Here is a 14,006-nt window from a genome sequence, read left to right as displayed (position 1 = left end):
AGTTACTGTGAAAAGCCCCTAGTCGCCACATTCCGGTTACACAGAGGGAGAATGTCCAATTCACCTAACAGCCGGGAATCGAACAGTGCTAATAACTGTGGGACCGTGCCGCCCATTTCTTTGTGATTGTGGTTGACTCTTAAGTGTCCTCTGAACTCGACAAAGATTTCATTCTTTCAGTCACAACCTCCATCTGCTCAGGGAAATCAGGCTGGACAACCAACATTGACCTTGCCAGCAACTCCCATGTCCTTCTTTAAAGAGCAAAGAACACTGCACAGAGACAGGCACTTCGGCCCTCCAAGCCTGTACCGGTCATGATACCACCCTTGGCCAAAACCCTCAGCACTTCCTAGTGTCGTATCCCTCTATACCCATCCTGTCCATGTGTTTGTCAAGACGCCGTTAATGTATCTCCTTCCAGAACCTCCCCTGGCAACGCGTTCCAGGCACTCACCACCCTCGGTGTAAAAAACCTGCCTTGCACATTTCCTCTAAACTTTTGCCCCACGGACCTTAAACCTCTGCCCCCTGGGAAAGAGTGCCTGCCCATCCATTCAGAGTAGTGTGTGAGTGATTATGAGAGTCTGGGAGGGTACAAGTGTGTGCGAGTTGATTGCGTATGTTTGTGAGTCTCTTGTTCGCTTATTTTTGTTCTCTATTTCCCCTTCAGTTGTTACACCTTCTAAGCTAACGCCCTGGTTCCCACCCCCCGCCAAATGAGTTTAAATCCTCCCGAGTGACTCTAGCAAACCTACCAGCCAGGATATTGGTGCCTCTCCAGTTTAGATGCAACCCGTCCTTCTTATACAGGTCCCACCTGCCCCGGAAGAGATCCCAGTGGTCCAGAAATTAGTTTACTGCCCAACTCTCTGAACACCTTCTGCAGGACCTCATCACTTTTCCTGCCGATGTCGTTAGTACCTGTGTTTACTACGACCTCTGGCTGTTCACCCTCCCCCTTCAGGATGTCCTGTGTTCGTTCAGAGACATCCTTGAACCCTGGCATCAGGGAGGCAACATACCATCCTGGAGTCTCTTTCACGTCCACAGAAGCGCCTATCTGTGCCCCTTACTATAGAGTCCCCTATAACTATCGCTCTCCTGCACTTTGCCCTCCCCTGCTGAGTAACAGAGCCAGTTGTGGTGCCACTGTTCTGGCTGCTGTTGTTTTCCCCTGATAGGCTATGCCCCCCAACAGCATCCAAAACGGTATATCTGTTAGAGAGGGGGACAGCCACAGGGGATTCCTGCACAGACTGCCTGCCCTTTCTAGCGGTCACCCATCTGTCTGCCTGCACGTCTCTATGACTCCTATCTATGATGATTTCCACCACCTGCATGCTCCTAAGTGCATCCAACTGCTGCTCTAACTGAACCACGCGGTCTGTGAAGAGCTGCCATTGGTTACACTTTCTGCAGACGTAGTCGACAGGATCTCCCACATCTCACAGTTAGAGCACTGCACCCGCTAAGTGACATTTAGGCACCAGTTAATTAATTTAAAATAAATACTTATTAAATTGTTATTAGATTAACTGTGCCCTAACTGTGGTACATATATTATACATGACATTTATTGCTTCCCACTGATCCACATTGAACTGTTTCCACCTGTGCCTGCCTGATATTGTGTCGATCTCCACAGCACATCCTCACCTCTTTCCAACAATCTAATTTCCTCCTTCTCCCTGGGCTTCCTCGGGGCTGCTATGCTGCGCTTTACTCTCTCTCTGTGCGTGGTTAGTTTGCTCGATGAAACGTAGCCCCTGGCTCCCAGAGCCTCAGTCTGGATTCTAGTGGGAGGTGCCTCCTGCGAATCTGAAAGGAGAAACTGGTCGGAGGTCAAATCGACAGGGTCAGAATCTGCAGAACCGTGTTGGGTAAAGTCAAGGTACTGACCTGCTCGCCAGCTCTCGCTACTGCTCTCCGAATCCAACTGGCCAAGCCTGCTCCTTATCCCCGAGTCCGGCATGTAGAACAGTTTGGTGCTACCTGCAGGTTTGTACGGCAGCAGCACAGGAACATCTGCAGGCAAGAAAATATATTGCTGCGTGTCTCTCACACAAAGGAAAAGCTCAGGTGTTTGAGTTCTTGTGCATAGGTTTTTTTGAGCCGCCTGGTGTACAGATTTGGTCGCCTGACTTGAGGAAGGCTATGCTTCAACTGGGAGGCAGTTCAGAGAAGATTCACTTGGCGAATTCCTGGAATGAAGGCGTTGCCTTATGAGGAAGGATGCGGATGGTGAAGGGTTGATCTTATTGAGATATAAAAGATTCTCAGAGGGCGTAGTCGGGAAACCGCAGGGAGGATGCCACACAAAAGGAAATCTGTAACAAGGGGCACAGTTTAAAAAATAAGGGATCTCTCATTTACTGTGGAAATGAGGATGAATTTCCTCTCTCAAAGGGTCATTGGTCTATTAAATTCTCATCCACAGAGCAGTGGAGGTTGGGTCATTGAACAGATTCCACTGTTTGACAGAATTATTTCAACGAGGAGGGAATCGAACCCGGGACCCTGTGAAGCAACAGTGCTAACCACTGTGCTACCGTGCCGCCCTTTTTTCCTCAATCCTTTGGCCATTACTCGGAATCAGTGCCCTCTAGCTCTTGATGCTCTCTTGAGTGGGAACAGATTCTCACTATGGGTGAGGGGCTGCAGGCAGGAAAGGCGAGTTCAGAACACTTTTCAGAGCAGCGCGATCTTATTGAATGGGCGGAGCAGGCTTGGTGGGCCAAATGGCCTACTCCCTGCTCCTATTTCTTCTCGTCTTATCACACTGGGGTCCCCTGAGACAGCCCAGGGGTCCACAAGCTAATGCAAACGGGATTTGTGCTGTGGTGTCGGATCGAGCATCGCTGGCCACTATTCTGATTTCCTCTTCTGCTGGAGCAGTGCAGTGGAGGCCTCGCCCACTGGGGAGCTCGATATCAGGCTTGGGGGCCTGGTGCACTCAAAACACTGAGACATTACAGAATCTTTACAGTGCAGGAGGCCATTCTGCCCAACGGGTCTGCACTCTCTCTCTCTCTGAGTGTTTTACCTTGTCCCACTCCCCTGCCTTATTCCCGTAACCTTGCACATCCATTCTTTTCCAATTCCCTTTTGAATACCTCGATTGAACCTGCCTCCACCACCCTCTCAGGAAGTTCGTTCCAGACTCCAACCTCCTGCTGGGTAAAACTAATTTTAATAATATTAATAATCGTTATTGTCACAAGTAGGCTTACATTAGCACTGCAACGAAGTTACTGTGAAAATCCCCTGGTCGCCACATTCCGGCGCCTGTTCGGGTACACTGAGGGAGAATTCAGAATGTCCAATCCACCTAACAGCACGTCTTTCAGGACTTGTGGGAGGAAACCGGAGCACCCGGAGGAAACCCACGCAGACACGGGGAGAACGTGCAGACTCCGCACAGCCAGTGACCCAGCGGGGAATCGAACCTGGGACCCTGTGAAGCAACAATGCTAACCACTGTGCTACCGTGACGCCCTTTCTTCCTCAATCCTTTGGCCATTACTCTGAATCAGTGCCCTCTAGCTCTTGATGCTCCCTTGAGTGGGAACAGATTCTCACTATTCAACCTGTCCACCTCCCTCGGGATCTTGAATACCTCAACCAAGTCTCCTCTCAGGATTCTTTTTTGCAAGGAAAACAGTTCCAACCTCCAAATCTATCCTTGTTGCTAGTTATTTATCCCTGGAATCATTCTTGTGAATCTCCTCTGTATTCTCTCTAATGCCTTCACATCCTTCCTCAAGTATGGTGTCTAGAACTGGACGTAATCTCTGGATGAGGCATAACGAGTGTCTTGTACAAGTTCAATATGAACACCGTACTCCTGTACTCAATGCCCCGGTTAATAAAATCTAAGTGATCACAGGGAGGGCTCTGGGTTTGGTCTGGGAAAGGACTCTATCAGAGGATCATCAGGGACTCAGACTGACTGAGAATCTCCAAGGGAAGTGGCAAGACACAGAGTGGATTTGCAGGGTTGTGGCTGGGGTGGGATAGGAGCGAGCCGCCACATCAACCTTGTCCAGGAACCTCAAGCGAAGCTTGTTTCACCTCCGGCGAAGTTTATTTCACTGAGTTTGACAAGGTGGATCTGTGAGCGGACCTCGGTTCCAGCTGCTACTTCTGTCCCAATGGCAGAATTGCCACACACCAGGCAGCCTGTGAGTGATAATCCAGCATAGACAAGCTAGCAAACAGCAAAAACAAGTCCCAGATAAACTCAGCAGCTGTAAAATCCATAGGCAGGCAGTGGAAGATTCACGACAGGACTCACCCAGCCTAATCCCACTCCAGGAAGGGCAGGATGGTGTGTGGTGAAGCAGTTAATAGGAGCTATCCAACCCTGTCAGGTTACCTTTCAGCTGGAGGGAAGAGGAAAAGTTCCACATCACCAAACCCAATGTTGCTGATATCAGAACGTCCCAGCAACATTTCCTGCAAGTCCCTTTAACAAGGCAGTGATGGACTTTCCACTCAGAAATGTGAAAAGGCAATGAGTTTACAGGACAATGATTTGGATGGGAGAATCCAGGGGGATTCACCCTGAGCAAACCAAATCCTTCAACCAAGAGCTTTGGGACAACAGTTGCTGCCCAATTCACCCACATCTAGTCATCCAGCCAAGGTATACAGAACTGTACTACATTCCCCGCCCACAGATTCCCGGCCCAGATTCCCGGCCAACAGATTCCCGGCCCACAGATTCCCGGCCCACAGATTCCCGGCCCACAGATTCCCGGCCCACAGATTCCCGGCCCATAGACACCCTCAGCCCCCATCCCAGCACAGAGAACCCATAGCTCTCTCCCAGCACACAGATCCCCTAGCACCCTCCCAGAACACAGACACCCCCCAGCCCTCTTCCAGCACACAGACCCCCCCCTGTCCTCCCAGCACACAGATCCCCACCCCCCCCCCCAGCACCCTCCCGGCGCACAGATCCCCAGCACCTTCCCGGCACACATGCCCCCAGCACCCTCCCGGCACACAGACGCCCAGCACCCTCCCGGCACACAGACGCCCAGCACCCTCCCGGCACACAGACCCCCAGCACCCTCCAGGCACACAGACCCCCACCCTCCCGGCACACAGATCCCCAGCACCCTCCCGGCCCACAGACCCCCAGCACCCTCCCGGCACACAGACCCCCACCCTCCCGGCACACAGACCCCCGAGCACCCTCCCAGCACACAGCCCCCCACCCTCCCGGCAACAGACCCCCACCCTCCCGGCACACAGACCCCCACCCTCCCGGCACACAGATCCACAGCATCCTCTCGGCACACAGACCCCCAGCACCCTCCCGGCACACAGACCCCCACCCTCCCGGCACACAGACCCCCAGCACCCTCCCGGCACACAGACCCCCAGCACCCTCCCGGCACACAGACCCCCATCCTCCCGGCACACAGGCCCCCAGCACCCTCCCGGCACACAGACCCCCAGCACCCTCTCGGCACACAGACCCCGAGCACCCTCCCGGCACACAGACCCCCAGCACCCTCCCGGCACACAGACCCCCACCCTCCCGGCACACAGACCCCCAGCACCCTCCCGACACACAGACCCCCAGCACCCTCCCGGCACACAGACCCCCATCCTCCCGGCACACAGACCCCCAGCACCCTCCCGGCACACAGACCCCCCAGCACTCTCCCGGCACACAGGCCCCCAGCATCCTCCCGACACACAGGCCCCCAGCACCCTCCCGGCACACAGACCCCCACCCTCCCGGCACACAGATCCCCAGCACCTTCCCGGCACACAGACCCCCACCCTCCCGGCACCCAGACCCCCAGCACCCTCCCGGCACACACCCGCCCAGCACCCTCCCGGCACACAGACGCCCAGCACCCTCCCGGCACACAGACCCCCACCCTCCCGGCACACAGTCCCCCACCCTCCCGGCACACAGACCCCCACCCTCTCGGCACACAGACCCCCACCCTCTCGGCACACAGACCCCCCAGCACCCTCCCGGCACACAGACCCCCAGCACCCTCCCGGCACACAGACCCCCCAGCACCCTCCCGGCACACAGACCCCCTCCCTCCCGACACACAGACCCCCAGCACCCTCCCGGCACACAGACCCCGAGCACCCTCCCGGCTCACAGACCCCCAGCATCCTCCCGGCACACAGACGCCCAGCACCCTCCCGGCACACAGACCCCCAGCACCCTCCCGGCACACAGACCCCCAGCACCCTCCCGGCACACAGACCCCCAGCACCCTCCCGGCACACAGACCCCCAGCACCCTCCCGGCACAGACCCCGAGCACCCTCCCGGCACAGACCCCGGGCACCCTCCCGGCACAGAGGCCCCCAGCACCCTCCCGGCACACAGGCCCCAGCACCCCCCGGCACACAGGCCCCCAGCACCCTCCCGGCACACAGGCCCCCAGCACCCTCCCGGCACACAGACGTCCAGCACCCTCCCGGCACACAGACCCCCAGCACCCTCCCGGCACACAGGCCCCCAGCACCCTCCCGGCACACAGACCCCCAGCACCCTCCCGGCACACAGGCCCCCAGCACCCTCCCGGCACACAGGCCCCCAGCACCCTCCCGGCACAGACCCACAGCACCCTCCCGGCACACAGACCCCCAGCATTTTCCTGGCACACAGACCCCCAGCACCCTCCCGGAACACAGACCCCCAGCACCCTCCCGGCACACAGGCCCCCAGCACCCTCCCGGCACACAGGCCCCCAGCACCCTCCCGGCACAGACCCACAGCACCCTCCCGGCACACAGACCCCCAGCATTTTCCCGGCACACAGACCCCCAGCACCCACCCGGCACACAGACCCCCGCCCTCCCGACACACAGACCCCCAGCACCCTCCCGGCACACAGACCCCGAGCACCCTCCCGGCACACAGACCCCGAGCACCCTCCCGACACACAGACCCGCAGCACCCTCCCGGAACACAGACGTCGAGCACCCTCCCGGCACACAGACCCACAGCACCCTCCCGGCACACAGACCCCCAGCACCCTCCCGGCACACAGACCCCCAGCACCCTCCCGGCACACAGACCCCCAGCACCCTCCCGGCACACAGACCCCCAGCACCCTCCCGGCACACAGGCCCCCAGCACCCTCCCGGCACACAGACCCCCAGCACCCACCCGGCACACAGACCCCCAGCACCCTCCTGGCACACAGACCCCCAGCACCCTCCCGGCACACAGACCCCCAGCACCCTCCCGGCACACAGACCCCCAGCACCCTCCCGGCACACAGACCCCCAGCACCCTCCCGGCACACAGACCCCCAGCACCCTCCCGGCACACAGACCCCCAGCACCCTCCCGGCACACAGACCCCCAGCACCCTCCCGGCACACAGACCCCCAGCACCCTCCCGGCACACAGACCCTCAGCACCGTCCCGACACACAGACCCCCAGGACCCTCCCGGAACACAGACGTCCAACACCCTCCCGGCACACAGACTTCCCGCACCCTCCCGGCACACAGACCCCCAGCACCCTCCCGGCACACAGACCCCCAGCACCCTCCCGGCACACAGACCCCCAGCATCCTCCCGGCACACAGATCCGTGTTACTTTTACATTCCTTGTTAACAGATATCTATTACACTCCAGTTTACCAGCTAGCTTTATATTCTCAGATGCATATCTGGCTCCCATTATACAGGCAACAGTACATTTGTCTCTGACATTGCGTTAAAGGTGCGAAACGCAAACTGTGAAAGGAAATCAAAGTGCTGAATTCTTGCAGCAGTGAGATCATAATCCCTCAGTCACGAGGTCATCAATACAAAATACAGGAATCTCGAAATATCCCAGCAACCAACAACAGAGCAACAAGCAACAGAAACCAGAACATCTGCCGGCGACAAATACCCCCTGTAAACAGAGCAATCTGCCCCCTATAAATACCCCAGTTAAACAGAGCAATCTGCCCGCTACAAATACCCCCGGTAAACAGAGCAATCTGCCCGCTACAAATACTCCCGGTAAACAGAGCAATCTGCCCGCGACAAATACCCCCGGTAAACAGAGCAATCTGCCCGCGACAAATACCCCCGGTAAACAGAGCAATCTGCCCGCTACAAATACCCCCGGTAAACAGAGCAATCTGCCCACTACAAATACCCCAGTTAAACAGAGCAATCTGCCCCCTATAAATACCCCAGTTAAACAGAGCAATCTGCCCGCTATAAATACCCCCGGTAAACAGAGCAATCTGCCCGCTACAAATACCCCCGGTAAACAGAGCAATCTGCCCGCTATAAATACCCCCGGTAAACAGATCAATCTGCCCGCTATAAATACCCCAGTTAAACAGAGCAATCTGCCCGCTATAAATATCCCCGGTAAACAGATCAATCTGCCCGCTATAAATACCCCAGTTAAACAGAGCAATCTGCCCGCTATAAATACCCCCGGTAAACAGATCAATCTGCCCGCTATAAATACCCCAGTTAAACAGAGCAATCTGCCCGCTATAAATACCCCCGGTAAACAGAGCAATCTGCCCGCTACAAATACCCCCGGTAAACAGAGCAATCTGCCCGCTACAAATACCCCCGGTAAACAGAGCAATCTGCCTGCTATAAATACCCCAGGTAAACAGAGCAATCTGCCCGCTATAAATACCCCCGGTAAACAGAGCAATCTGCCCGCTATAAATACCCCCCGGTAAACAGAGCAATCTGCCCGCGACAAATACCCCCGGTAAACAGAGCAATCTGCCTGCTATAAATACCCCAGGTAAACAGAGCAATCTGCCCGCTATAAATACCCCCGGTAAACAGAGCAATCTGCCCGCTATAAATACCCCCCGGTAAACAGAGCAATCTGCCCGCGACAAATACCCCAGTTAAACAGAGCAATCTGCCCGCGACAAATACCCCCGGTAAACAGAGCAATCTGCCCGCTATAAATACCCCCGGTAAACAGAGCAATCTGCCCGCTATAAATACCCCCGGTAAACAGAGCAATCTGCCCGCTACAAATACCCCCGGTAAACAGAGCAATCTGCCCGCGACAAATACCCCCGGTAAACAGAGCAATCTACCCGCGACAAATACCCCCGGTAAACAGAGCAATCTGCCCCCTATAAATACCCCCAGTTAAACAGAGCAATCTGCCCGCTACAAATACCCCAGTTAAACAGAGCAATCTGCCCGCTATAAATACCCCAGTTAAACAGAGCAATCTGCCCACTATAAATACCCCGGTAAACAGAGCAATCTGCCCGCGACAAATACCCCCGGTAAACAGAGCAATCTGACAGCGACAAATACCCCCGGAAAACAGAGCAATCTGCCCGCTATAAATACCCCCGGTAAACAGAGCAATCTGCCCACTACAAATACCCCCGGTAAACAGAGCAATCTGCCCGCTATAAATACCCCAGTTAAACAGAGCAATCTGCCCCCTATAAATACCCCAGTTAAACAGAGCAATCTGCCCGCGACAAAAACCCCCCGGTAAACAGAGCAATCTGCCCGCTACAAATACCCCCGGTAAACAGAGCAATCTGCCCGCTACAAATACCCCCGGTAAACAGAGCAATCTGCCCGCTACAAATACCCCCGGTAAACAGAGCAATCTGCCCGCGACAAATACCCCCGGTAAACAGAGCAATCTGCCCGCTACAAATACCCCCGGTAAACAGAGCAATCTGCCCGCTATAAATACCCCAGTTAAACAGAGCAATCTGCCCGCTATAAATACCCCAGTTAAACAGAGCAATCTGCCCGCGACAAATACCCCCGGTAAACAGAGCAATCTACCCGCGACAAATACCCCCGGTAAACAGAGCAATCTGCCCGCTACAAATACTCCCGGTAAACAGAGCAATCTGCCCGCTATAAATACCCCCGGTAAACAGAGCAATCTGCCCCCTATAAATACCCCCAGTTAAACAGAGCAATCTGCCCGCTACAAATACCCCAGTTAAACAGAGCAATCTGCCCGCTATAAATACCCCAGTTAAACAGAGCAATCTGCCCACTATAAATACCCCGGTAAACAGAGCAATCTGCCCGCGACAAATACCCCCGGTAAACAGAGCAATCTGACAGCGACAAATACCCCCGGAAAACAGAGCAATCTGCCCGCTATAAATACCCCCGGTAAACAGAGCAATCTGCCCACTACAAATACCCCCGGTAAACAGAGCAATCTGCCCGCTATAAATACCCCAGTTAAACAGAGCAATCTGCCCCCTATAAATACCCCAGTTAAACAGAGCAATCTGCCCGCGACAAAAACCCCCCGGTAAACAGAGCAATCTGCCCGCTACAAATACCCCCGGTAAACAGAGCAATCTGCCCGCTACAAATACCCCCGGTAAACAGAGCAATCTGCCCGCTACAAATACCCCCGGTAAACAGAGCAATCTGCCCGCTACAAATACCCCCGGTAAACAGAGCAATCTGCCCGCTACAAATACCCCAGTTAAACAGAGCAATCTGCCTGCTATATATACCCCAGTTAAACAGAGCAATCTGCCCGCGACAAATACCCCCGGTAAACAGAGCAATCTGCCCGCTATAAATACCCCCGGTAAACAGAGCAATCTGCCCGCTATAAATACCCCCGGTAACAGAGCAATCTGCCCGCGACAAATACCCCCGGTAAACAGAGCAATCTGCCCCCTATAAATACCCCCGGTAAACAGAGCAATCTGCCCGCTACAAATACCCCAGTTAAACAGAGCAATCTGCCCCCTACAAATACCCCCAGTTAAACAGAGCAATCTGCCCACTACAAATACCCCAGTTAAACAGAGCAATCTGCCCCCTATAAATACCCCGGTTAAACAGAGCAATCTGCCCGCTATAAATACCCCCCGTAAACAGAGCAATCTGCCCGCAGCAAATACCCCCGGTAAACAGAGCAATCTGCCCGCTACAAATACCCCAGTTAAACAGAGCAATCTGCCCGCGACAAATACCCCAGTTAAACAGAGCAATCTGCCCCCTATAAATACCCCCGGTAAACAGAGCAATCTGCCCGCTACAAATACCCCAGTTAAACAGAGCAATCGGCCCGCTATAAATACCCCCGGTAAACAGAACAATCTGCCCGCTATAAATACCCCCGGTAAACAGAGCAATCTGCCCGCTATAAATACCCCCGGTAAACAGAGCAATCTGCCCGCTACAAATACCCCCGGTAAACAGAGCAATCTGCCCGCTACAAATACCCCCGGTAAACAGAGCAATCTGCCTGCTATAAATACCCCAGTTAAACAGAGCAATCTGCCCGCTATAAATACCCCCGGTAAACAGATCAATCTGCCCGCGACAAATACCCCCGGTAAACAGAGCAATCTGCCCCCTATAAATACCCCAGTAAACAGAGCAATCTGCCTGCTATAAATACCCCAGTTAAACAGAGCAATCTGCCCGCTATAAATACCCCAGTTAAACAGAGCAATCTGCCCGCTATAAATACCCCCGGTAAACAGAGCAATCTGCCCGCTATAAATACCCCCGCGAAACAGAGCAATCTGCCTGCTATAAATACCCCAGTTAAACAGAACAATCTGCCCGCTATAAATACCCCAGTTAAACAGAGCAATCTGCCCACTACAAATACCCCCGGTAAACAGAGCAATCTGCCCGCTACAAATACCCCCGGTAAACGGAGCAATCTGCCCGCGACAAATACCCACGGTAAACAGAGCAATCTGCCCGCTATAAATACCCCCGGTAAACAGAGCAATCTGCCTGCTACAAATACCCCCGGTAAACAGAGCAATCTGCCCCCTATAAATACCCCCTGGTAAACAGAGCAATCTGCCCGCCATAAATACCCCCGGTAAACAGAGCAATCTGCCCGCTATAAATACCCCAGTTAAACAGAGCAATCTGCCCCCTATAAATACCCCAGTTAAACAGAGTAATCTGCCCGCTACAAATACCCCTGGTAAACAGAGCAATCTGCCCGCTACAAATACCCCCGGTAAACAGAGCAATCTGCCCGCTACAAATACCCCAGTTAAACAGAGCAATCTGCCTGCTATATATACCCCAGTTAAACAGAGCAATCTGCCCGCGACAAATACCCCCGGTAAACAGAGCAATCTGCCCGCTATAAATACCCCCGGTAAACAGAGCAATCTGCCCGCTATAAATACCCCCGGTAAACAGAGCAATCTGCCCGCGACAAATACCCCCGGTAAACAGAGCAATCTGCCCCCTATAAATACCCCCGGTAAACAGAGCAATCTGCCCGCTACAAATACCCCCGGTCAACAGAGCAATCTGCCCGCTACAAATACCCCAGTTAAACAGAGCAATCTGCCTGCTATAAATACCCCCGGTAAACAGAGCAATCTGCCCGCTATAAATACCCCAGTTAAACAGAGCAATCTGCCCGCTACAAATACCCCCGGTAAACAGAGCAATCTGCCCGCTACAAATACCCCAGTTAAACAGAGCAATCTGCCTGCTATAAATACCCCCGGTAAACAGAGCAATCTGCCCGCTACAAATACCCCAGTTAAACAGAGCAATCTGCCCGCGACAAATACCCCCGGTAAACAGAGCAATCTGCCCGCTACAAATACCCCAGTTAAACAGAGCAATCTGCCCGCTACAAATACCCCAGTTAAACAGAGCAATCTGCCTGCTATAAATACCCCCGGTAAACAGAGCAATCTGCCCGCTATAAATACCCCAGTTAAACAGAGCAATCTGCCCGCTATAAATACCCCCGGTAAACAGAACAATCTGCCCGCTATAAATACCCCAGTTAAACAGAGCAATCTGCCTGCTATAAATACCCCCGGTAAACAGAGCAATCTGCCCGCTATAAATACCCCAGTTAAACAGAGCAATCTGCCCGCTATAAATACCCCAGTTAAACAGAGCAATCTGCCTGCTATAAATACCCCCGGTAAACAGAGCAATCTGCCCGCTATAAATACCCCAGTTAAACAGAACAATCTGCCCGCTACAAATACCCCAGTTAAACAGAGCAATCTGCCTGCTATAAATACCCCCGGTAAACAGAGCAATCTGCCCGCTATAAATACCCCAGTTAAACAGAGCAATCTGCCCGCTATAAATACCCCCGGTAAACAGAGCAATCTGCCCGCTACAAATACCCCAGTTAAACAGAGCAATCTGCCTGCTATAAATACCCCCGGTAAACAGAGCAATCTGCCCGCTACAAATACCCCAGTTAAACAGAGCAATCTGCCCGCGACAAATACCCCCGGTAAACAGAGCAATCTGCCCGCTACAAATACCCCAGTTAAACAGAGCAATCTGCCCGCTACAAATACCCCAGTTAAACAGAGCAATCTGCCTGCTATAAATACCCCCGGTAAACAGAGCAATCTGCCCGCTATAAATACCCCAGTTAAACAGAGCAATCTGCCCGCTATAAATACCCCCGGTAAACAGAACAATCTGCCCGCTATAAATACCCCAGTTAAACAGAGCAATCTGCCCGCTATAAATACCCCCGGTAAACAGAGCAATCTGCCCCCTACAAATACCCCCAGTTAAACAGAGCAATCTGCCCACTACAAATACCCCAGTTAAACAGAGCAATCTGCCCGCTATAAATACCCCCGGTAAACAGAGCAATCTGCCCGCGACAAATACCCCAGTTAAACAGAGCAATCTGCCCCCTATAAATACTCCCAGTTAAACAGAGCAATCTGCCCGCTACAAATACCCCAGTTTAACAGAGCAATCTGCCCCCTATTAATACCCCGGTTAAACAGAGCAATCTGCCCGCTATAAATACCCCCCGTAAACAGAGCAATCTGCCCGCGGCAAATACCCCCGGTAAACAGAGCAATCTGCCCGCTACAAATACCCCAGTTAAACAGAGCAATCTGCCCGCGACAAATACCCCAGTTAAACAGAGCAATCTGCCCCCTATAAATACCCCCGGTAAACAGAGCAATCTGCCCGCTACAAATACCCCAGTTAAACAGAGCAATCTGCCCGCTATAAATACCCCCGGTAAACAGAACAATCTGC

General features: G+C 53.7%; 1 protein-coding gene across 4 annotated transcripts in view; it reads right to left on the bottom strand.

Annotated features, from left to right (window-relative positions):
- LOC140409349 (uncharacterized) overlaps positions 1 to 14,006 on the bottom strand; it is a 96,834-nt gene that overhangs the window by 2,943 nt on the left and 79,885 nt on the right. For all 4 annotated transcript variants that reach the window (XM_072497770.1, XM_072497771.1, XM_072497772.1 and 1 more), the window contains 2 exons: positions 1,903 to 2,028; positions 1,660 to 1,821 (listed from right to left, as the gene is read on the bottom strand). In XM_072497770.1, coding sequence (XP_072353871.1) covers positions 1,660 to 1,821; positions 1,903 to 2,028 — 288 coding nt within the window. The remainder of the gene's footprint in view (positions 1 to 1,659; positions 1,822 to 1,902; positions 2,029 to 14,006) is intronic.

The sequence above is a fragment of the Scyliorhinus torazame genome, chromosome 3, assembly GCF_047496885.1.
Source record: "Scyliorhinus torazame isolate Kashiwa2021f chromosome 3, sScyTor2.1, whole genome shotgun sequence".
Lineage (NCBI taxonomy): Eukaryota > Metazoa > Chordata > Chondrichthyes > Carcharhiniformes > Scyliorhinidae > Scyliorhinus > Scyliorhinus torazame.
Note: the sequence above shows the minus strand (reverse complement) of the source record. Positions and strands in the feature narration are given on the sequence as shown.